We start from the raw sequence: 25182 nt of genomic DNA on the forward strand, positions 1-25182 counted from the left end.
CTCCGTCTTGCTGCCTCTCCTCAAAGGTCACTGTGAAGAGAATGACGTCTGAGTCAGAGACGCATCGTCACCTGTCCTGCCTACATTAAAGGAAAAATCTACTCCAAAACGATCTTATAATATTGTTTCGTTAGTCCACTGTTGATACAGTCCCAAATTGTTTTGCATGTCAACAGACAAGTTTTCAAAATATTGGACTTTCAAGAAGCAAAGTGTCACATGATGCAAAATGCATCATTGTGTGGCAAGTGACACTTCTTGAAAGTCCAATACCTTAAACTTGTCTGTTGACATGCAAAACATTTTGGGACCGTATCATCAGTGGACTAATGAATCCCATGTTGCTGTGTGTTTTTAAGGGTGTAGAAACAAGCTTAAAAGTGTCAGATTTGGTATGGGGGGGCCCATTGACTTCAAGATGTCTAAAAGACCCCAGTCCATCTTTGGTTTCTGTGGCCAGTGTAATGACTGACATGTTTTAGTGTCGTTTGGAACACGTTTATCTCATCTCAGACTGGGCTCGTCACAGCCAAGGGCGTGCTATCTGTTTCCAGTGAATTCTGAGACCGTTGGTCCATTAGCATCCTGTGAAGTGTGTGTGAATCCAGGGGGAAACACGGTAGCTAGTTTGTGTTTAAACAACAGGGTGTCAGTTTTAACCATTTCAATCGCACAAATCAACCTATTTTCTAGTCAAGACATTTTCTTGAAAAGGAATGATTCTGGTTAATTTATCCTCTAAACCAACCCTGTCGTGTGTCTGTCCTGTGTGTGTGTGTGTGCCTTGGATAGATAAGAGTACATTGGCAGCAGTGCATTTGGTGTGTGTGTGTGTGTTGTCATTGTAAGTACTGCATGTCTGATAGTCCTGTGTGTGTGTGCGCCCGCTTAGGATAGATGATAGACAGTACATTGGCAGTAGCGTATTTGGTGTGTGTGTGTTGTCAGTGTAAGTACTGTATGTCTGATAGTCCTGTGTGTACATAGTCAATGCACGTAGTCCGGGTAACCATTTGAAGAGCTATTTAGCGGTCTTGTTAAGCGGTCTTAAGGCTTGTTGGTTCCAGACGTGGTGCACTGTGGTTGCTCGAGCATTTTGCAATTTTTGGGGCCTTCCTCTTGACACCGCCTGGTATAGTGGTCCTGGATAGCAGGGAGCTCTGCCCGGGTGATGTACTGGGCTGTAATCCGTGGTGGTTTGCTAACCCTGCCACATCTGAGTGCCTGTTTTTTTATTTTTTATTATGTTACTTTTAGAAACATTTAATTAGTTTGTCCTTTTATGATTCTTATAGAATCTGACATCAGGAAGTGTTATGTTTTCTCTCTGATACCTTATTATTATTTGACTTCATCTTTGTTTTGATAGGTGTTTTGGTCCGACTGTTACTGGTTGGATCCCTGAAGGTCAATGTTTATTGATGTCTCTTCCTCTTTCTGATGGTTTGCTCTCTGAGGTGGAACAACTTCCACCTAGAGCAGGGCTGCCCAACCCTCTTCCTGGAGATCTACTGTCCTGTAGGTTTTCAGTCCAACCCTAATGTAACATATCTGATTCAGCTAGTTAAGGTCTTGTTGAGCAGCGAATTAGTAGAATCAGGTGTGTTTAAATTAGGGTTGGACTGAAAATCCACAGGACGGTAGATCTCCAGGAAGAGGGTTGGGGAGCCCTGGTCTAGAGGTTTTTTACAACATTTTGTCAAAGTTAAACAAGGAAATAATCTGCATAATTTGGATAATAGTGACATGAAACAAAATGCATCAACCAATAACCATACCTTGCATCTGTCAAAGCCTCATAACCACAGCCAATGCAAATGTTTATCGTCTATGCTTTATACCTAGATGACGTCTGACGCAGCATTATAATTACCTACTGTGAGTTAAGTAGTCCTGGTGAATAGTGTTTATATCGTTGGGCATGCTGTACAATGCTGAACACGCTGTACAATACTGAACACGCTGTACAATACTGAACACGCTGTACAATACTGAACACGCTGTACAATACTGAACATGCTGTACAATACTGCTTCCAAATAGAGTTGAATTCATATTAAAGAAAGTATCTCATCTCATACTCCTTGCCCAGGTCTTTTATTGCATACGGACACTACCTTTTTCCTAGATAAATGATGTGAGCTTGACCTATGTTACATCTGTGAAGGAAACATGTTATTCATCAGTGAGTAACAACCACGTGTGGCTGTGAGAGTACATGCTGCTACATGTACACAGTCACTAACTTTTGGCCCTGTACTGATTTCCTGTGTAGTTTTTTTCTTTATTACTCAACACCATAGTACCCTCAAAGCTCATCGCTAAGGAACCTGGGACTAAACACCTCCCTCTGCAACTGGATCCTGGACTTCCTGACGGGTCGCCCCAAGGTGGTGAGGGTAGGTAGCAACACATCTGCCACACTGATCCTCAACACTGGAGCACCCCAGGGGTGCGTGCTCAGTCCCCTCCTGTACTCCCTGTTCACCTACGACTGCATGGCCAGGCACGACTCCAACACCATCATTACATTTTCAGACGACACAACAGTGGTAGGCCTGATCACCGACAACGACAAGACAGCCTATAGGGAGGAGGTCAGAGACCTGGCCGGGTGGTGCCAGAATAACAACCTATCCCTCAACGTAACCAAGACTAAGGAGATGATTGTGGACTACAGGAAAAGGAGCACCGAGCACGTCCCCATTCTCATCGACGGAGCTGTAGTGGAGCAGGTTGAGAGCTTCAAGTTCCTTGGTGTCCACATCAACAACAAACTAGAATGGTCCAAACACACCAAGACAGTCGTAAAGAGGGCACGACAAACCTATTCCCCCTCAGGAAACGAAAAAGATTTGGCATGGGTCCTGAGATCCTCAAAAGGTTCTACAGCTGCAACATCGAGAGCATCCTGACCGGTTGCATCACTGCCTGGTACGGCAATTGCTCGGCCTGCGACCGCAAGGCACCACAGAGGGTAGTGTGTACGGCCCAATACATCACTGGGGCAAAGCTGCCTGCCATCCAGGACCTCTACACCAGGCGGTGTCAGAGGAAGGCCCTAAAAATTGTCAAAGACCCCAGCCACAGACTGTTCTCTCTACTACCGCATGGCAAGCAGTACCGGAGTGCCAAGTCTAGGACAAAAAGGCTTCTCAACAGTTTTTACCCCCAAGCCATAAGACTTCTGAACAGGTAACCAATGGTTACCCGGACTATTTACATTATGTGCCCCTCCCAACCCCTCTTTTACGCTGCTGCTACTCTCTGTTTATCTTATATGCATAGTCACTTTAACCTTACATCCATGTACATACTACCTCAATTGACCCGACCAACCAGTGCTCCCGCACATTGGCTAACTGGGCTATCTGCATTGTGTCCCACCTCCCGCCAAACCCTCCTTTTACGCTACTGCTACTCTCTGTTCATCATATATGCATAGTCACTTTAACCATACCTACATGTACATACTACCTCAATAAGCCTGACTAACCGGTGTCTGTATATAGCCTTGCTACTCTTATTTTCAAATGTATTTTTACTGTTTTATTTCTTTACTTACCTACACACACACCTTTTTTTCGCACTATTGGTTAGAGCCTGTAAGTAAGCATTTCACTGTAAGGTCTACACCTGTTGTATTTGGCGCACGGGACAAATAAACGTTGATTTGATTTGGGGCGGGAAGATGTGATTGTGAACATGCTGCCGCAAGTAGGTTATTGTTAGATTCTGGGTTAAACTTGGAACATTGTTAAACTCAGTATTTTATTTAAAGAGTGATAGCGACTGGTTTTTACATCAGAAGTTAATGGTTATCTGTAGGAGCCAGATGGCATTGGAATGTGTTGGGTGGACAGGAGGAAGTCACAGGATTGCTATAGGGGATACGGGTGGTGATCTGAGGATTAGGCAAATGAAGGGTTGAGGTCAGATCCCCTTAAGGGAGAAATTATGGTTTATTACCTTTCTGTCAAACCATAATAGATGTAAGGATTGGCGAGAAGGAGTGCCTACATTTGGAGTGTGTGTATATATATATGTATATATTTTACACACAGACTTGAAGTCGGAAGTTTACATGCACCTTAGCCAAATACATTTAAACTGTCTTTCACAATTCCTGACATTTAATCCTAGTAAAATGTCCATGTCTTAGGTCAGTTGGGATCACCACTTTATTTTAAGAATGTGAAATGTCAGAACAATAGTGGAGATAATGATTTATTTCAGCTTTTCTTTCATCACATTCCCGGTGGGTCAGAAGTTTACATACACTTAACTAGTATTTGGTAGCATTGCCTTTAAATTGTTTAACTTGGGTCAAACGTTTCGGGTAGCCTTCCACAAGCTTCCCACAATAAATTAGATGAATTTTGGCCCATTCCTCCTGACAGAGCTGGTGTAATGGAGTCAGGTTTGTAGGCCTCCTTCCTTTCACACGCTTTTTCAGTTCTGCCAACAAACTTTCTATAGGACTGAGGTCAGGGCTTTGTGATGGCCACTCCAATACCTTGACTTAAGCCATTTTGCCACAACTTTGGAAGTATGCTTGGGGTCATTGTCCATTTGGAAGATCCATTTGCAACCAAGATTTAACTTCCTGACTGATGACTTGATGTTGCTTCGATATAACCACAGAATTTTCCTGCCTCATGATGCCATCTATTTTGTGAAGTGCACCAGTCCCTCCCGCAGCAAAGCACCCCCACAACATGATGCTGCCACCCCCGTGCTTCAAGTGAGGAAGAACAGATATCACTAAGGTTCCGTCATTCCAACAGGGATGCATTGGCTGTTCGGTTGTGGATTATAAGACTCAGCCTAGGAGAAAGGGTTAAATATCAGTGCTTGTGTAAAATGTTTTTTTTGTCCGAATTACAGCTGTAACGACCGTGCTTCACGGTTGGGAAGGTGTTCTTCGGCTTGCAAGCATCCCCTTTTTCCTCCAAACATGACGATGGTCATTATGGCCAAACAGTTCTATTTTTGTTTCATCAGACCAGAGAACATTTCTCCAAAAAGTACGATCTTTGTCCCCATGTGCAGTTGCAAACCGTAGTCTGGCTTTTTTATGGCAGTTTTGGAGCAGTGGCTTCTTCCTTGCTGAGCGGCCTTTCAGGTTATGTCGATATAGGACTCGTTTTACTGTGGATATAGATACTTTTGTACCTGTTTCCTCCAGCATCTTCACAAGGTCCTTTGCTGTTGTTCTGGGATTGATTTGCACTTCCGCACCAACGTACGTTCATCTCTAGGAGACAACGTGTCTCCGTCCTGAGCGGTATGACGCTGCATGGTCCCATGGTGTTTATACTTGCGTACTATTGGTTGTACAGATGAACGTGGTACCTTCAGGCATTTGGAAATTGCTCCCAAGGATGAACCAGACTTGTGGAGGTCTTCAATTTTCTGAGGTCTTGGCTGATTTCTTTTGATTTTCCCATGATGTCAAGCAAAGAGGCACTGAGTTTGAAGCTAGGCCTTAAAATACATCCACAGGTGCACCTCCAATTGACTAAAATTATGTTAATTAGCCTATCAGAAGCTTCTAAAGCCATGACATCATTTCCTGGAAATTTGCAAGCTGTTTAAAAGCACAGTCAAGTTAGTGTATGTAAACTTCTGACCCACTGGAATTGTGATACAGTAAATTATAAGTGAAAAAATCTTTTGTTGGAAAAATTACTTGTGTCATGCACAAAGTAGATGTCCCAACCGACTTGCCAAAACTATTGTTTGTTAACAAGACATTTGTGCAGTGTTTGAAAAACAAGTTTTAATGACTCCAACCTAAGTGTATGTAAACCTACGACTTCAACTGTACACTCCACTTTAGGTGGAGTCTCCGTCCTTACATCTTATGGTTCGACAGGAAGACGAAGTGATAGAGTAATAAACCGTTCTGTCTCCCTTAAGGTGACCTGACCTGACTTCAACCTCCTTGATGTCTAATCCAAAGCTTTCCACCCGTATCACCCATCGCACTCCCGTGACTCCCTCCCGTCCACCCAGCACATTCCACAGCCACTCTGTCTTTCTACAGAGAACCGTTAACCTCTGACATAAAACCACTCTTCCACTCCTTTATCTACTATGTTTATGCGTATAACAATGTTCAAAGTTTCCCCAAATCCAACTGTCCCTCCTATTGAAAGACAGCTTCCCAATGTTCAATTTACATAAACTTGGAAAAAACAATGATAATAAAACATGAATTAAAAAAACTAACTAATGATTATAAATGAACAAACGATGATAAACATTTCACCGTGAGGTTTACAAACTTAGAGACTTATGACCTCTGTTTTAATGATCACACCATACACAATTTTATTTCCGTCTCTCATCACACAACAAAATGACATCTGAATCTGAATCTTGTTCCATGTCACTGGAGCAGCTTATTGTTTCTCCACTTTCTCCATCTGGTTCCTAAGAGAGTGATAGCACAAGACTTGGAAAACAACAAAAAGACACACAAAACATAACAGTGTTAACAACGTGATAAACTATTATATATGCATGAAAACCAAAGTCTGCAACCATGACAATTCCCACTCTCTCTTCACCTGACTCTATACTTTTCTGCTGGATTCCACAAAAATGAAGACCCTAAAAAAAACGAATGCTTTCGCCCAGTATTACCCTTCCGGCCCCAGGTTCCGAGAGGTGTTCCCAAGCCATGTCATTTTCACTTTTTTCCCCCATCTCCTCCATTGCCACAACCCTACATCCTCTTAAGGTAACTCAGGACTGTATATGCTTTCACATCAATGCTTTCAACATGTTGTTTAGAGAACAATTACGCCAACATCTATCCTCTGTCATATGATGCATTAACCAATAAAGCAGCTTACCCCAACTATGATGTTAAAGTAGCTCCTAGACCCAACACTAGACCTAGACCCTGAATCCAACACTAAGAAACGCCTAACCTTATCCCCTAGCTTAGCTAACGTTAGCCAAAACAAATTGCAATTCGTGACATATGAAATGGACATCCACAAATGAATACATACCATACGAAACGTAACATATGATACTCATTTGATTGTTACAGCTTTACTATGTTCCTTCTACCCCTGAGTCCAGGTTGGAAGGACCTGTGGAAATAGAGGGGAGAGAGGCTGTCAAGATCAGGGATGAAGATATGCTATTAAACCTATTTGCATGGCAAGCTTTCCTCTTTGCATACCAAGGTAAGTTACAACAAGTTACATACAACTCTCCTTCCGTGGCCTCCAACTGCTCTTAAATGAAAGCAAAACTAAATGCTTGCTCTTCAACCGATCGCTGCCCACACCTACCCACCCGTCCAGCATCACCACTCTGGACAGTTCTGACTTAGAATATGTGGACAACTACAAATACTTAGGTGTCTGGCTAGACTGTAAACTCTCCTTCCAGACTGACATTAAGCATCTCCTAACTTCGGTGATGTCATCTATAAAATAGCCTCCAACACTCTACTCAACAAACTGGATGCAGTCTATCACAGTGACTTTACAGTCACCGTTTTGTCACCAAAGCCCCATATACTACCCACCACTGCGACCTGTATGCTCTCGTTGGCTGGCCCTCGCTTCATATTCGTTGCCAAACCCACTGGCTCCAGGTCATCTATAAGTCTTTGTTAGGTAAAGCCCCGCCTTGTCTCAGCTCACTGGTCACCATAGCAGCACCCACCCTTGGCACGCGCTCCAGCAGGTATATTTCACTGGCCACCCCCAAAGCCAATTCCTCCTTCGGCCGCCTTTCCTTCCAGTTCTCTGCTGCCAATGACTGGAACGAACTGCGAAAATCACTGAAGCTGGAGGTTTATATCTCCCTCACTAACTTTAATCACCAGCTCACAGGTCACTGCACCTGTACATAGCCCATCTTTAAATAGCCCATCCAACTTCCTCATCACCATGTTATTTTATTTATTTTGCTCCTTTGCACCCCAGTACCACTACTTGCACACTCATCTTCTGCACATCTATCACCCCAGTGTTTAATTTGCCATACTGTAATAATTTCACCATTATGGCCTATTTATTGCCTCACCCCTTATCCTACCTCATTTTCACACACTATATATAGACTTTCTCTATTGTATTATTTGACTGTATGTTTGTCCATGTGTAACTCTGTGTTGTTGTTTGTGTCTCACTACTTTGCTTTATCTTGGCCAGGTCACAGTTGTAAATGAGAACTTGTTCTCAACTAGCCTACCTGGTTAAATAAAGGTCAACTAAAAATTCAGTTATAGCTTGTTCCACTTGTACTTTTGCGATACTTGAGCAGTGACTAGACATTTGATTAAAATAAATCCCAACTAAACAAGTGTTACAGGTGAATCTAAAAGCATGCAATATTGGTTGTGTATACAGTGCATTCGGAAAGTATTCAGACCCCTTGACTTTTTCCACATTTTGTTACGTTACAGCCTTATTCTAAAATGGATGTAAAAAATAATCCCTCAATCTACACAATACCCCATAATGACAATGCAAAAACAGGTTTGTAGATTTTTTTACAAATTCATAAAGTTACTTTTTACATAAAAGTGTTCAGACCCTTTACTCAGTACTTTGTTGAAACACCTTTGGCAGCGATTACAGCCTCGAATCTTCTTGCGTATGACGCTACAAGCTTGGCACACCTGTATTTGGGGAGTTTCTCCCATCCTTCTCTGCAGATCCTCTCAAGCTCTGTCAGGTTGGATGGGGAACGTTGCTGCACAGCTATTTTCAGGTCTCTCCAGAGATGTTTGATCGGGTTCAAGTCCGGGCTCTAGCTGGGCCACTCAAGGGCATTCAGAGACTTGCAAAAATGTCTAAAACCCTGTTTTCGCTTTGTCATTATGGGGTATCCTAGGGGCATTGGCAGACACAATGTAAGTAACTTAATTTATGTCCCCCTAATTGCCCTGAATACCTCTGATCCTACAGCTATTGTATGCAGTAATCATGAGCCTATGAACCAGAGGAATACTTTTAACACTGAGGCGGTGTACCCTTGTAGGAAGATGTAGAGTAGACCAGAATCAGAATGCACTATCAGCGCCAATGTAAATAACATGAGTAAGTCTACCCCTAATAAGCTTCCCAGTAAAGCATTAAAAACAATCAAGCAACTAAGAAAAGTGCTAAAAATAGCCCATATTTACATATGCAGCCTGAGAAACAAGGTCCATGAAGTCAATAACTTCCTTGTAACAGATGACATTCATATTTTGACTATCTCTGAAACTCACTTAGATAATACCTTTGATGATACAGTGGTAGCAATAGAAGGTTATAACATRTACKGAAATGCCAAKGGAGGRGGTGTTGCAGTCTATATTCAGAAACACTTTCCTGTAAAGCTTAGAGACGATCTAATGTTAAATACTGTTGAAGTAATATGGCTACAGGTTCTTCTGCCTCACCTAAAGCCCATTCTGGTGAGAAGCTGCTATAGACCACCAAGTGTTAACGGTCAGTATCTGGATAATATGTGTGAAATGCTTGATAATGTATGTGATATCAACAGACAGGTATATTTTATGGGTGATTTTAAATATTGACTGGCTTTCATCAAGCTGCCCACTCAAGAAAAAACTTCAAACTGTAACCAATGCCTGCAACCTGGTTCAGGTTGTCAGTCAATCATCCTACCAGGTTATTTACAAACAGCACAGGAATGAAATCATTTTTACTAATGCTGCAGATATTTTCTTTGAAGCGGTATCCAAATCCATAGGATGTAGCGATCACAATATAATAGCCCATATCTAGGAAAACCAAGGATCCAAAGGCTGGGCCTAATATAGTGTATAAGAGGTCATACAATAAGTGTTGTAGTGATTCATATGTTGATGATGTAAAGAATATTTGCGGGTCTGTGGTGTGTAATGAGGAGCAACCAGGCGCTGCACTTGACACATTTATGAAACTACTTATTCCAGTTACTAATAAGCACACACCCATTAAGAAAATGACTGTTGTCATGACGTTGCCTGCGTGGGTATAGCAAACCCCATCCCCCTCTCCCTGCCTCCCCCTTTCCTCCTTCAACCCATGCTGTGATCACAGAGAGACGTTGTAAATTCCTGAGGATCTCCTCATGGCTAAACAGTATTAAGAGAGAGGGTAAACTTTCAGGACAAAGGAATTCTCTTCCACCTCACAGAACTTGAGGTACGAACATATTTCATATTCCTGCACAAGTAGGAATGATCGGTGGACAGTCCAGCTATTAACATGTCCATTGGTCACCATGTGAGAAACTCASGWGAGACTGTGGGACCACATTYCCATACCGCTGTTTATATAATAACCTCAGATATGAGGTTAACATCTGTTTGTTGTATAAAATGAATGAGTGAGTATGATACTGTTTGTATAATTGTGTAATATGATTTTTAACTGTTTAATGAAGGAAAATACAATTGTATTTGTATTTGAACTATTTGGTTGTATTTGAACTAAATCCAAGGACCGCCCCTGAGCCAGTTGGGTCAGAGACCATGGGACCACCCCTCTCTGCTATCTGAATAAAAGCCAACTCTTAAGAAATTACCATTAGACCATGTTTCTCTCAATCACGAGAGGACAAAGGTTTGAGACCAGACTGCTGAATCTTTTAACCATCCCACGTGGTTAAAACTCTTATACGAATCATAACACGTCTTTGATATTGACTTCTAGTCTGCAGCTAGGAATTCGGTATCATTGAACGCGAAGAAAGACAACCGCCGAAACATCCATTCTCTAACGAATGACCCTCTGAACAATCCACAACCGAGACAGAACTTCACTCCAACCAAAACGAACTTCTCTCCAACGACCAAGGCGACACACACACTGAACGTAACTATATATATATTGATTGCAATTGTTCCCGAATGAGTGAMCGTTCATGCGTAAGGATTAGCATGTCAATTGTTATAGTTATGGACTCTGTAGTGAATTCTTAGTCGAACGCAACTTTCCCTTTGTCTAACAGCCGCCATGCCGGTTTAGCCCACTAGGGCATATTTTCTCCCATCATTTCATGTAACTATTTTAAGTTTGTTTGTTTTGCATTTCTGTGAATTAATTAGTTAGTAATAAATAAATGATTTAAGACAATTGATGTATGGATGACTCATAGTGAAGACTGGGTTCGTGCAGATCAGCGATTTACGACGTTTGGAATGAGACTGACGTAAGGTAGAGTAAATCAATCATTAATTAGAAGACCATTGATCAGATATGAAATATCTGAAAGGTTATATTGGGAAATGATAACTTTGTAATCTAATAACTTTCCCTGGTGCCCTCGAATTCATAGTTAATTAGTTACGTTATTACTAAAGTGATCGCGTAATCCCTAATTACAGGAATCTATGATAAAACAAAGTCTTCAATTTAACGATACCAAAGACACGACACTGTACAAACTGTTAAATCCCCTTGGATTGATGAGGAATTGAAAAATTGTATGGTTGAGAGGGATGAGGCAAAAGGTATGGCAAATAAGTCTAGCTGCACAGTTGATTGGCAAACGTACTGCAAATTAAGAAATGTGACTAAACTAAATAAAAAGAAAGTATACAATGAAACAAAGCTAAGGATAGAAAAAAGCTTTGGAGCACCCTAAATTACATTTTGGGGGAAAAGCCAACTTCATTGAATCAGATGGCTCATTCATTACAAAACTCTGATATTGCCAACCACTTTAATGCCTTTTTCCATTGGCAAGATAAGCAAACTTAGGGATGACATGACAGCAACAAACACTGACACTACACATCCAAGTATATCTGACCAAATTATGAAAGACAAGAATTGTATTTTTGAATTCCATAAAGTAAGTATGGAAGAAATTAGAAAAATGTATTGCCTATCAACAATGACAAGCCACCGGGGTCTGACAATCTGGATGAAAAATTACTGAGGATAATAGCGAACGATATTGCCACTCCTATTTGCCACATCTTCAATTTAAGCCTACTAGAAAGTGTGTGCCCTCAGGAGGGAAGCTAAAGTCATTCCGCTACCCAAGAATAGTAAAGCCCCCTTTTCTGGCTCAAATAGCTGACCAATCAGCCTGTTACCAATCCTTACTTCTGGAAAAAATTGTGTTTGACCAGATACAATGCTATTTCACAGTAAACAAATTGACAACAGACTTTCAACACGCTTATAGGGAAGGACACTCAACATGCACAGCATGTAAACAAATGGCTGAGAGAAATTGATGATAAAATGATTGTGGGGGCTGTCTTGTTAGACTTCAGTGCAGCTTTTGACATTATCGATCATAGTCTGCTGCTGGAAAAACTTGTGTTATGGCTTTACACCCCCTGCTATATTGTGGATAAAGAGTTACTTGTCTAACAGAACACAGAGTGTGTTCTTTAACCTCTCTTGGGTAGGGGCCAGTATTTTCAAGCCCGGATGAAAAGCGTGCCCAAAGTAAACTGCCTGTTACTCAGGCCCAGAAGCTAGGATATGCATATCATTGGTAGATTTCGATAGAAAACACTTTAACGTTTCTACAACTGTTAATATGATGTCTGTGAGTATAACAGAACTGATATGGCAGGCGAAACCCCGAGGACAAACCATCCCAAAAAAGAAAAATTCAGCCTACCACTGTTTTCAATGGTTGTCACTTTTATTATAAGGCGAAATCCTCACATATTCAAATCAAATCAAAGTTTGTCACGTGCGCCGAATACAACAGGTGTAGACCTTACAGTGAAATGCTTACTTACAGGCTCTAACCAATAGTGCAGAGAAAAAAAAGTGTGTGTGTGTAGGTAAGTAAAGAAATAAAACAACAGTAAAAAGACATTTAAAAATAAGAGTAGCAAGGCTATATACAGACACCGGTTAGTCAGGCTTATTGAGGTAGTATGTACATGTGGGTATGGTTAAAGTGACTATGCACATATGATGAACAGAGAGTAGAGGTAGCGTAAAAAAAGGGGTTGGCGGGTGGTGGGACACAATGCAGATAGCCCGGTTAGCCAATGTGCGGGAGTACTGGTTGGTCGGATCAATTGAGGTAGTATGTACATGAATGTATAATTAAAGTGGCTATGCAGTTCCTAGGGATTCCACTAGATGTCAACAGTCTTTAGAACGAGTTTCATGCTGGTTTTTGGAAAAATGAGACAGAAATTTTCGTTTTTCTAGGTGGCTCCCATTTTGGCTGTAGTGTTTCCTAGTGCGTGGAAGAGAGCGCGTTCTTTGGTATTTTTCTCCGGTAAAGACAATAACGATTCTCAGTCTTAAATGTTATTGTTTATTTACGTATTAGGGTACCTAAGGTTTGATTATAAACGTTGTTTGACTTGTTTGGAAAAGTTTATTAGTAACGTTTGGGATTAATTTTGTATGCATTTTGATGGAGTGAAACTGAGTGGATTATTGACTGAAGCGCGCCAGCTAAACTGAGTTTTTATGGATATAAAGAAGGACATTATCGAACAAAAGGACCATTTGTGATGTAACTGGGACCTTTTGGAGTGTCAACAGAAGAAGATCTTCAAAGGTAAGGCATTTATTATATCGCTATTTCTGACTTTCGTGGCGCACCTGCCTGGTTGAAATATATTTTTCATGCTTTTGTATGCGGGGCGCTGTCCTCAGATAATCGCATGGTGTGCTTCGCCGTAAAGCCTATTTGAAATCTGAAACAGCGGCTGGATTAACAAGAAGTTAAGCTTTATTTTGATGTATTACACTTGTGATTTTATGAAAGTAAAATATTTATAATTCTGTAGTTTGAATTTCGCGCTCTGCAATTTCACCGGATGTTGGCCAGGTGGGACGCTACTGTCCCACCTGCCCATAAGAAGTTACTGGAAGCCTCTCCAACATAATCCAGGTAGAATCAGGAATTCCCCAGGGTAGCTGTTTAGTAGGCCCCTTGCTTTTTTCAATCTTTACTAACGACATACCACTGACTTTGAGTAAGGCCAGTGTGTCTATGTATGCGGATGACTCAACACTATACACGTCAGCTACTACAGCAACTGAAATGACTGCAACACTTAACAAAGAGCTGCAGTTAGTTTCGGAATGGGTAGCAAGGAATAAGTTAGTCCTAAATATTTCCAAAACTGAAAATGTTGTATTTGGGACAAATCATTCACTAAACTACGTCTCGTAATGAATAAGCGGAAATTGAGCAAGTTGAGGTGACTAAACTGCTTGGAGTAACCCTGGATTGTAAACTGTCATGGTCAAAACATATTGATACAACAGCAACTAAGATGGGGAGAAGTCTGTCCATAAAAGCACTACTCTGCCTTCTTAATAACACTATCAACAAGGCAGGTCCTACAGGCCTAGTTCTGTCGCACCTAGACAACTGTTCAGTAGTGTGGTCAGGTGCCAGAAAAGAGGGACTTGGGAAAATTGCAATTGGCTCAGAAAGGGCAGCACGGCTGGCACTTAAATGTACACAGAGAGCTAATATTAATATTAAGCATGTCAATCTCTCCTGGCTGAAAGTGGAAGACAGATGGACTTCATCATTACTTGTTTTTGTAAGAGGTGTTGACAAGCTGAATGTACCGATCTGTTCTAAAAACTACTACAGCACACAGCCAGACACCCATGCATACCCCACGAGACATGCCAACAGAGGTCTCTTCACAGTCCCCAAGTCCAGAACAGACTATGGGAAGCACACAGTACTACATAGAGCCATGACTAATGGAACTTCTATTCACATCTGGTAACTGATGCAAACAGTAGAATCAGATTTATCTCACTTATTACAACATAGTTCACTGTTTTATCTGTTGTTTTATATGTAATGTGGATGATTTGGTGTGTTTTGGACCCCAGGAAGAGTAGCTGTGCCTTGGCAGGAACTAATGGGATCCATAATAAACCCCAGGAAGAGTAGCTGCTGCTTGGCAGGAACTAATGGGGATCCATAATAAACCCCAGGAAGAGTAGCTGCTGCCTTGGCAGGAACTAATGGGATCCATAATAAACCCCAGGAAGAGTAGCTGCTGCCTTGGCAGGAACTAATGGGATCCATAATAAACCCGGGAAGAGTAGCTGCTGCCTTGGTAGGAACTAATGGGGATCCATACTAAACCCCAGGAAGAGTAGCTGCTGTCTTGGCAGCAGCTAAATGGGGATCCCTAGTAAATACAAATACAAAGTGTGTGGATTGAATAAAAAAAAAATAAAAAAACTATTTTAGAATAAGGCTGTATGTAACAAAATGTGGAAAAAGTAAAGGGGTCTGAATACTTTCCGAATCCACTGTAGACCCATTTCCTGATGATCCATGATGTCTTGACTGCTGTGTCACAAGCTAAATACAAAAACGCCATTTTCCATAAGCTGTTTGGAGTGGTCGTATCAGTCAGCTCATAATGAAAACTCTCTGATGACATAGCGGTTCGACCATTCCATTGCCCTATACTCATGATATCATAAAATGCCAGTGTACCAAGGCCATAATGAATAAAAGGCATTATTGATCATTATCATACACATGGTGTCAAAATTAGACAGGGAATAATGGAAAACAAATAAACAATATTTATAAAAATTATATTTTCGTTGCTTCCTTCAAGAAGTACATGCCCCCTCATAGAATATTCATGATGCTTTAGGAGTGTGTGTTTACAGCCTAGGTTTGCCAGTACAAAAGAAAGGATTTGACTGTGTGAGTGTGACAGGAAAATCAAAATAGTCATGTTAGTTATGTTTGAATCTTATTAATGAAGTTAGCATGTCAATATAATAAAGTCAACAACAAGTGAACAAAGTTGGCTTGCATTAGCTGGCTAGCTAGCTACTGACTAGTTAGCAGGCTGGCTAGCTAGCCCTACCTGGTTACTGGCTATAGCTAGAAGTAAAGATCACATAAATAAACACATTACAACAGGGTTCCCCAACTGTCGGTGGTTGTATTTGGGCCCCCCCAAGTTCTCAGTAAATTTTTATTTTATTTTTAACAGCAGAAAATCCACTCGTAGTGATTTTAATTCAAGGAATCTGCTCCCAATTATTCCCAGGCATAATAGAGAGGAACATGTGATCGTATACAAAATGGAAGCAAGGTTTGAAATGATTGTTTAAGTTGTTTAAGTTTGGGTTCTTGCGGCTAATTTGCATACGATCACAAATGATTTGTAAATATGTTCCGGCCCCCAAGAGATCAAATTCGGCCTGCAGCTGAATCTAGTAGATGACCCCCTAGATGACCCCTAGATGACCCCTAGATGACCCCTGCATTACACTAAATAACTCTCTTTCCATTTCATCACAGGGATGAATAAATAAATAATAAATAACTAAATCCCTGATGTCAGTTAAGACTATTATTTCTCACTAAGAGGTACGTCCTCTTCTCTGCCATCCATTGTTGTCCTCTTTTCTTCCTCACATCAGTCTTTCACCCATATCTTCCCCGTCCACTTCAAGATCTTTGTGATTGGGTGCAGCCGACATTAAAGGCGAGTCGACACTGACTGATCAACAAATCACCTTGCATTATAAACAACAACTTAATATTATTTATAGATCGGCCTGTCAGTCGCGGTGTTGATGCTCTCGATCACTGCCTTTCTTTGTATTGTCAGTCAGTCTGGTTTATGTGCATTATGTTGTTCCGTCCATCAGAGAGAGCTCTCTCTCTGTCTCTGTCCCCCCAGGCATGATGCTGACCTCATGGTACACCTCATCAGGCTGGGGGCTGCTCTGCAAGGCCAGGATGGAGGAGCACTGAGGATCCAACAGGTACTGCATGGGGTGGGGAGGGGAGAGGAGAGGTTGGTCACACTAAAGGCGTCAGCTTGCAAACCGAATTAATGTGCTTGCATACTCCCTTAAAAGATCTTCACTTCAAAAATGAGAACAAAAACACTGATAGTACTGTTTGTCTATCTAAATAGAATTCTAGAATTAATAGACGGAATGAATCTAATATAACTCAAGAATTCTAGCATTCATTTTGACATTTTTTTGCGGAAGAGATCTTAGTCACGCAATTTTACATCGAAGATCTTTGGTGCAGAATTTCTCAAGTGAAAAAATGTGCATGAAAATGATTTGTCTCTTGTTGAAAAACAAACACTGAATTTAAGAATCCCTACTGTTGACCAATCACAGACAAGGTGTGTAGACTTTGGCTACCAACTTCGGCTTGCGTCGAGAAAAAATGTTGTGTGCACAAAGAGCCCCCCCAAAAAAACTCTTGACGAAGACTAAACCGAACGAAAAAGTCACAAAATGTTGTCATAATATATGCACGAACTGTTCTGAACTGTTTCGGATGGGAAGCATGAGGACGCCTTAAAGGCCTTTAAAACTAATCTCTTTAAAGGCCTTTCAGACTAATCTCTTTAAAGGTCTTTCAGACTAATCTCTTTAAAAGGCCTTTAAAACTAAAATCTTGCGTAATTTGGTCATATTTTATTTATTTAAATAGGCAAGTCAGTTAAGAACAATTTTTATTTACAATGACGGCCTACCAAAAGGCCTCCTGCGGGGATGGGGGGTGGGATTAAAAATACAAATAAATTAAATATAAATATAGGACAAAACACACATCACGACAAGAGAGACAACACTACATAAAGAGAGACCTAAGACAACAACATAGCATGGCAGCAACAACACAGTAGCAGCACAACTGTCAGTAAGAGTGTCCATGATTAAGTCTTTGAATGTAGAGATTGAGATAAAACTGTCCAGTTTGAGTGTTTGCTGCAGCTCGTTTCAGTCGCTAGCTGCAGCGAACTGAAAAGACGAGCGACCCGGGGATGTGTGTTGCTTTGGGGACCTTTAACAGAATGTGACTGGCAGAACAGATGCTCCTTTATGTTTAAGCAGTCTGTCCACGAGAGATTAGACTAAAACCATTCATTATTACATCAAGATATAACAGGACACACATGGAACTCAGCCAAAGACACAGCCTCATTGACAGTCCTTTAAAAAAAATCTAAACAGCAGCATGAATATGTAATTTATGGGTTAGAAAAATAACTAATTATACAGTTACTACACACAAAGAAACACATAGTGTATTATTCATTAACTTCTCTAGTGTATGTGGGACGGTAGCGTCCCACCTCGTCAACAGCCAGTGAAACTGCAGGGCGCCAAATTCAAAACAACAGAAATCCCATAATTTAAATTCCTCAAACATACAAGTATTTTACATCATTTTAAAGCTACACTTGTTGTAAATCCAGCCAAAGTGTCCGATTTCAAAAAGGTTTTACGACGAAAGCACACCAAACGATTATGTTAGGTATGAGCCAAGTCACAGAAAAAGACAGCCATTTTTCCAGCCAAAGAGAGGAGTAACAAAAAGCAGAAATAGAGATAAAATGAATCACTAACCTTTGATGATCCTCATCGGATGACACTCATAGGACTTCATGTTACACAATACATGTATGTTTTGTTCGGTAAAGTTCATATTTATATCCAAAAATCTGAGTTTAGGCGGGACGCTACTGTCTCACTTGGCAAAAAGCCTGAGAAAATGCAGAGCGCCATATTCAAATGAATTATTATGAAAATTACTATAAAATCAAACTTTCATTAAATCACACATGAAAGATACCAAATTAAAGCTACACTGGTTGTGAATCCAGCCAACATGTCAGAATTCAAATAAGCTTTTCGGCGAAAGCATACGATGCTATTTTCTGAGGATAGCGCCATTGTAAACAAAGAGAGATAAGCATATTCCAATCATGCAGGCACGACACAAAACGCAGAAATAAAAATACTATAATTCATGCCTTACCTTTGACGAGCTTCTGTTGTTGGCATTCCAATATGTCCCATAAACATCACAAATGGTCCTTTTGTTCGATTAATTCCGTCGATATATATCCAAAATGTAAATTTATTTGGCGCGTTTGATCCAGAAAAACACAGGTTCCAACTTGCTCAAACATGACGACAAAATATTTCAAAGGTTACCTGTAAACTTTGCCAAAAAATTTCAAACTACTTTTGTAAAACAACTTTAGATATTTTTTAACGCTAATAATCGATAAAATTGAAGACGGGATGATCTGTGTTCAATACAGGATTAAAACCAACCGTAGCATGCCTTCTGGTCATGCGCTTCAATCAAACAGGACACCTAGAGTGACTTGACTTCAAGATGGCCGTATTTCTTCATTACACAAAGGAATAACCTCAACCAATTTCTCTAGACTGTTGACATCCAGTGGAAGCCGTAGGAACTGCAGCAGGTCACTTAGAAATCTGGTTTCCCAATGAAAACTAATTGAAAAGAGAGTGACCTAAAAAAAAAAGAATTCTGAATGGTTTGTCCTCGGGGTTTCGCCTGCTAAATAAGTTCTGTTATACTCACAGACATGATTCAAACTGTTTTATAAACTTCAGAGTGTTTTCTATCCAAATATACTAATAATATGCATATCTTATCTTCTGTGGATGAGTAGCTGGCAGTTTAATTTGGGTATGCTTTTCATCCAAACGTGAAAATGCTGCACCCTACCCTAGAGAAGTTAAAACACACTGATCATGCGCCATACATACATCATGCACCACTGTGAAATGTCCAGGCAGCTTGACCTTGGGTCTGAGGAAGTTGACCACCTTGTAGCAGTGCCAGAATGCTAGAACCACCAGGGGCATTGACACTGCCATCACCACAAATATCACCAGGGCCATCACCCAGGGCCTGTCCTTGCCTGCAGAGGGTTTGGGGTTGGAAAGGGGACACCAGGGACTAAGAATTGAGTTGAGCAAGAGTGGACTTGTACTCTGAGAATCATTGAAGGCAACAATCTAATAGTCATAATTTGTGTTTTAAACAGATAAAAGGGAGGACAAGAAAGAGAGCGATTGCACTCACCCTTAGCGGTGCTCTCACACGTAACGTTGCTGGGCTGGCTCTGTTTGAAGAACCTTTGGGTTACCACCCAGACCTGAAAACAGTACCTGGTCCATTGCTCCAGCTCCAACACCACTTTATGCAGCTGGATGCCATTCATCAGTTTGGCCTGCAGGGGGTGATAGAGGAGTAGTGAGGAAGCATTGAGCACCTCACAATGAGTATGTTTTACATGCATAGTAACACTTTCATATTAAACTGATTGGCAGCCGGGCACATTATGCATTAGTCATGTAAACACCTTACTCTGATTATCTAAAAATCGGCGTAAGGTCAAAATAGAAATAAGCATACGCCGATTCTGAGCCATCTTTTGAATTATTAGGACATGTAAACGCCTTAAAATCGGCGTTCCAGCAGTGTAATTGATCTGCGCATGGGCTAGCACCAGCCGAGCCATCCTCCCTTTTTAGCGCCATTTAAGTGAGTTCGGGAACAACTGAACGTATGCGTCTCAGAAGTAGCTTTCACATACAGTACAAACTTTGGTAACACTTCATTTTAAAGGATCCTTACTACACCGCAATCACACGTGAATTTACACTGTAACAACTATTGTAGTTAACAGTAACAACTCCTAGTAGTAATTGCAGTAAGTAATTACAGAGGTGTAACAATGAATGCTTGTTACAAATGGGCAGGTTTCCCACTAAATTCACCAACTTAGAGTTTTCGCTTCTCATCAGCTGCATACAGTTACAACTGTCACAAAAGTTGTGACCCCTCGTCGGTATGCTGGATGCCTGAGAGATTATAGCCTTTACAACAAAAAAAATGGATGTTTTGAAACTGCAATAAAAGTGCAATAACTGCAGTCGACTGTGGTATTTTGGACGCAGTAATTGCAGAATAACTGCAGTTACACTGCAAAAGCACTGCAGTAAAAAAAAAAAAAACGTGTGATTTTGGACGCAGTAATTGTAGCGTACTGCACTATAACTGCATTTATACTGCAGRGTACTGCGGTTATACTGCACTGTGACTGCAATCTTTTTCGTAAGGGAGCCTATGCTCAATAGGCTCTAATTACTTACCCTTGAATGTGCACTGTTCATCCTATACTGCGTCTTCACTCACTGTTGTTGCTAAGCACTTGACCCCAAAATAAAGTTAACTTGGTTGAGCTGGCAAAAGCAGATCAGTAGGTCAATCTCACTGACTGGGATCTAATATGGGTGGTAAATGTAATATGGGCGGTAAATGGGTGGCAATGTAATATGGGCGGTAAATGGGTGGCAATGTAATATGGGTGGTAAAGTTCAATGTAATTACTAGGTTTTACACAGACTTTAGCTAGTTAAAATGAAGTTTATCTTGAGTGGCCCTCATTTTAAAGCTTCCGGAAGTTTCACTTCACAACAAGATACAGAAATTAAGTGAATTCTGGAATTAAACTTCCAGAAGCTTTAAAATGAGGGCCATATTGTCAGTAGGGATCATGTACTGTATGACTACACATTCGTTACAAGTAAGTACACCTCAAGATACACTTCATTTGAACTAGCTACATCATGTGTAACTCCTAGTAATTACATTGTACTTAGGCAAACATTTAAATGCAATATGCTTTGAAACAGGGTATTTATCCTCATCTGGGATGACCAAATTAACCCAGATTGGTACACTTTATTTTGGTGGCAAGCGCTAGCAATAACATTGAGTAGAGATATATTTCCAACAGTGGCACTTTCATGGCTAAGTAATCAAAGCCTATTGAATAAAATCTCTTGGGACACCCAGGGCACCGACGAGGGGTCACAACCTTTGTGACAGTTGTAACTGTATGCAGCTGATAAGAAACTAAACACTAAGTTGGCCAATGTATTGGGCAACCTGCCCATTTATCACAAGCATGGAAAACAAGCATTCATTGTTACACCTTTTGTAATTACAGACCACAATTACTGCCATGTGGTTGTTACAGTTAAAGTGTAATGACACATGCTGCAATAAGGGCCACTAATAAGGACCCCTTCAAAATAAAGCGTTAGCCAAACTTTATACGTCCAAACTCAAATATGCTTCCCAAAAATAACATGATTGCTGTGGCATATTATTTGGATTGCCGATTTTCTGCATTTATCAGAGTGCCATCCGGTAGTCTGATTTCAGATGTATCCATGTTAAAAGAGGATTATTAGGGAAATTGTTCTTCTTGCAAAGCATGTAAAACATTTTAATCAAACTATTACATTAATCTATCCACAATAATCCCATTATTGTACGCATGTAACCGTACTCAATGTGTCACCAGATGATCACCCCCACGGTTATAAAGTCTACCATTGGCAGATGGAAAGTAGTTTATGTGCTCAGACCCTAAACCTGCATCTCATACTCCTTATTGGCTACTGTCACTATGACATCAGATGTGAAAGATCAGGCAAACTGCGTTACTTTGTTTTGCCATTCCTCAGATCCCCTGGTTGTACGCAGTGGAAATTACCCTCCAGATGTTTAATCCCAGATGGAAAGTAAAATGGCCACCATACCCTCTCCTCCTGGCCCTCCTTCCAGTAGGTGATGTTAAAGGTTGCATGATTGTAGATCTCTTTAAACTCAGAGATCCTGAGCACTGGGTCTTCGATGCTCACTTCAATGTTCGCACCACTGGAGACTAGAGTCACGCTGGGAGGGCCTAAAGTGGCTGTGGAGAGAGACATGGGAAAGAAAGTGACCCAAAGGAAGTGGCATGGCACCTGCTAGCGGATCACCATAGTTCATTAAAGAGCAAAAGTTGTCAGGCTCCAGTCTGTAATCATACACTATGCTTTGCCCTAACCTCTGAATTAACAGTACCTGTTATTACACTTTCATACCCATCTCTAGTGCACTGCAAGAACTACTATGAAATGCTCATGTATGTCTTATGTGCTGTATGAATGTAGTTATGTATAGGTTATGAATGTGTTATGAAGTCCTTATGTAGATTGACGTTACAGATGGGCAACTAGGAACTCACTGTGTTCATCCATGACAAACTCCTTAGTCTCCACCCAGTGAGATGCCTCTCCCTCTCCTTCTGCCCTCACTTGGAAAGTGTACACTCCAAATTTGTTTAGATGACTGGTGAAGTCACAGCATAGGGCAGTTGTGTCCCAACATACAACCTGGTAGCTGCTCCTGATGCTGCTCCTGTGTTCAAAACAACACATCACTGTATTGTTATTGTGGTAGACTATTGTTACGCAGTGTCTGTAAGCTGTTTGTTTGTCCCCCGGCAGTGTCTGTATAGGGCTAGTTTGTTTGTCCAGTGTCTGTAAGCTGGTTTTGTTTGTCAGTTGTCGTGTAAGGCTGTTTTTGTTTGTCCAAGTGTTCTGTAAGCTGTTTGTTGTCCAGTGTCTGTAAGCTGTTTGTTTTGTCCAGTGTCTGTAAGCTGTTTGTTGTCCATGTCTGTAAGGCTGTTTGTTTGTCAGTGTCTGTAGCTGTTTGTTTGTCCCAGTGTCTGTAAGCTGTTTGTTTTGTCCAGTGTTCTGTAAGCTGTTTTTTGTCAGTGTCTGTAAGCTGTTTGTTTGTCTCAGTGTCTGTAAGCTGTTTGTTTGTCAGTGTCTGGTAAGCTGTTTGTTTGTCCAGTGGTCTGTAAGCTGTTTGTAGTGTCGTAAGCGTCAGTCCAGTGTATGTACGCTGATTTGTTTGTTCGCTTAGGTGTTGTTACGGGCTGGTGGTTTTTGTTTGTCGTCCATGTTCTGTAAGCTGTTGGCTGTTTGTCCACAGTGTCTGCTCAAGCTGTTTGTTTGTCGCAGTGTCTGTAAGACATGTTTCGTTTGTCCAGTGTCCTGTAAGCTGTTTGTTTGTCCAGTGTCTGTAAAAGCTGTTTGTTGTCCAGTGTGTAAGCTGTTTGTTTGCATGTCTGCGTGTTGTATGCCTGAACCCATTCTGACAGGTAGTTGTAATTTTTTAAAGTGAAATAGTTGCACCTTTTCTAAGAAATATAGTGATGTATGTTGATGTGTGAGTGTGTGTGTGTGTGTGTGTGTGTGAGTGTGTGTGAGGGTGTATGACACAGATTCTTCTGTGGAAGACTACTTGTGGGTGTGTCATTTCTCCTCTTTCCCAGCACCCATAGCAGGAAGTGTGCCATATTTAAATGTTCACCCCTCACTTGGTTGTGTTATTTGGCGGTGTTCATATTACCACTTGTATTCTGATCTGTAGGTGAGGTTTCCCGTGTGGTTCTGAGGGGGATCCCACTCCAACACTAGTTCCATGTTGATGGAGGTAATCCTGATGTTACTGGGACTTGGAAGTTCAGCTAACACTGCTGTAACAGCACAGTTATACACAGTTGAACATCCTAACAAATACACATCATTCAGGGGGATTACAGGCTTTAGATAAACAAGGGTATTGAGTCAGATGGGGAAAATGGTATTGTATCTGTCTTGGACGTTTTCAAGAGTTTTTTGTTGTTGAGAAATTAAGCCCATTGCACTGTGCTTCCTCGAGATGAACACTCTTGACCACATATAGTATGTGGGTAAAACCTTCAGCCTATGTGTATGTATATATTTAGCCTACAATCATCAGTATGTCAATGTAACAGATACCAAAATGTGAAGTGTTTCCATTGGTTCACACTATTGACAGTAAAAGAGATTAAGGAATGTATAAGTGATAAATAAATGTAGCTTATAAAAGACTGAAATTATCACGAAATATCAACAACAACAAAAACTTTCGTAAACCAGTCGTGATATTGAATGGCTTAAAACATTAATCTACAATCAAAGCCAATCGATTTACAGCACGTTGGTAGACTATGCTATGGTAAAGTCGAAAGAGAAATACTGACCTGTCATTCCATGTAAAGTTAAGCATAATAGTTTGACAAACAAGATAGTAAACACCGTAGATTGCATGTTGCCCAAGAGATGTTATGTGTTGTCCAACGACACTGAAATGTTCCGTTGGCTAGATTTGCTTCTGGCCGCTCTTGAGAGTTTATTGTGTACTTTCTGAATGGGCGTAGAATTGCGGGGAAGCGAAACCAAGCTGAGTGATATAAATACAGAAGAAGCCTAGGCAGGTTTCCATTGAACCAAGTTTATTCGATAATGTCAGAAAAAACCTTTAGGCTTGTTTAGATTAATGGAAACAGCAGATATATGATTCATTTTCAAAAGATCGACAAAATGTGTATCCGTTCGACAGGGGTGGATCTTTATTTTGTCTTACTTTATTGTGACAAATTATGATGGAATTAACCGTGTTTTTCGAATAAATGATTGCCTAATACGTTTGAAAGAAAGCAGGGCAAGTGATGTTTCGCCTTAACTATATAGTTTCACTCCACATTTA

The 25182-nt window shown here is 40.8% G+C and overlaps 1 protein-coding gene across 3 annotated transcripts; it reads right to left on the reverse strand.

Annotated features, from left to right (window-relative positions):
- Positions 1-6276: 6276 nt before the first annotated feature.
- Positions 6277-24844, reverse strand: LOC112069304 (interleukin-10 receptor subunit beta). Of its 3 annotated transcripts, XR_002893711.2 has the most exons (9): positions 24677-24844; positions 24019-24145; positions 22847-23019; positions 22377-22531; positions 19846-19993; positions 19527-19681; positions 16665-16739; positions 7026-7109; positions 6277-6460 (listed from the first exon to the last, which is right to left on the reverse strand). XR_002893711.2 is itself a non-coding variant. In XM_024136614.2 (7 exons), the coding sequence occupies exons 1-7, from the start codon at positions 24741-24743 to the stop codon at positions 16599-16601; spliced, it is 966 nt and encodes a 321-aa protein (XP_023992382.1). In that variant the 5' UTR covers positions 24744-24844; the 3' UTR covers positions 16151-16598. The 3 variants fall into 3 exon arrangements, 1 of the variants encoding a protein (XP_023992382.1); XR_002893712.2 differs by lacking the exon at positions 16665-16739; XM_024136614.2 differs by lacking the exons at positions 6277-6460; positions 7026-7109 and having other exon boundaries at positions 16151-16739.
- Between the last annotated feature and the right edge of the window lie 338 nt (positions 24845-25182).

Source organism: Salvelinus sp. IW2-2015, unplaced genomic scaffold (assembly GCF_002910315.2).
Source record: "Salvelinus sp. IW2-2015 unplaced genomic scaffold, ASM291031v2 Un_scaffold967, whole genome shotgun sequence".
In the NCBI taxonomy this organism is placed as follows: Eukaryota; Metazoa; Chordata; class Actinopteri; order Salmoniformes; family Salmonidae; genus Salvelinus; species Salvelinus sp. IW2-2015.

Excerpts from the sequence above, each read along its gene's own strand:
- LOC112069304 (XM_024136614.2), bottom strand. The coding sequence starts at position 24,743 with ATGCAATCTACGGTGTTTACTATCTTGTTTGTCAAACTATTATGCTTA. Across the intron at positions 24,146-24,676 it reads AACTTTACATGGAATGACAG|CAGTGTTAGCTGAACTTCCA; the intron begins GTCAGTATTTCT and ends GTGCTGTTACAG. Across the intron at positions 19,682-19,845 it reads GTGTGAGAGCACCGCTAAGG|GCAAGGACAGGCCCTGGGTG; the intron begins GTGAGTGCAATC and ends AACCCTCTGCAG.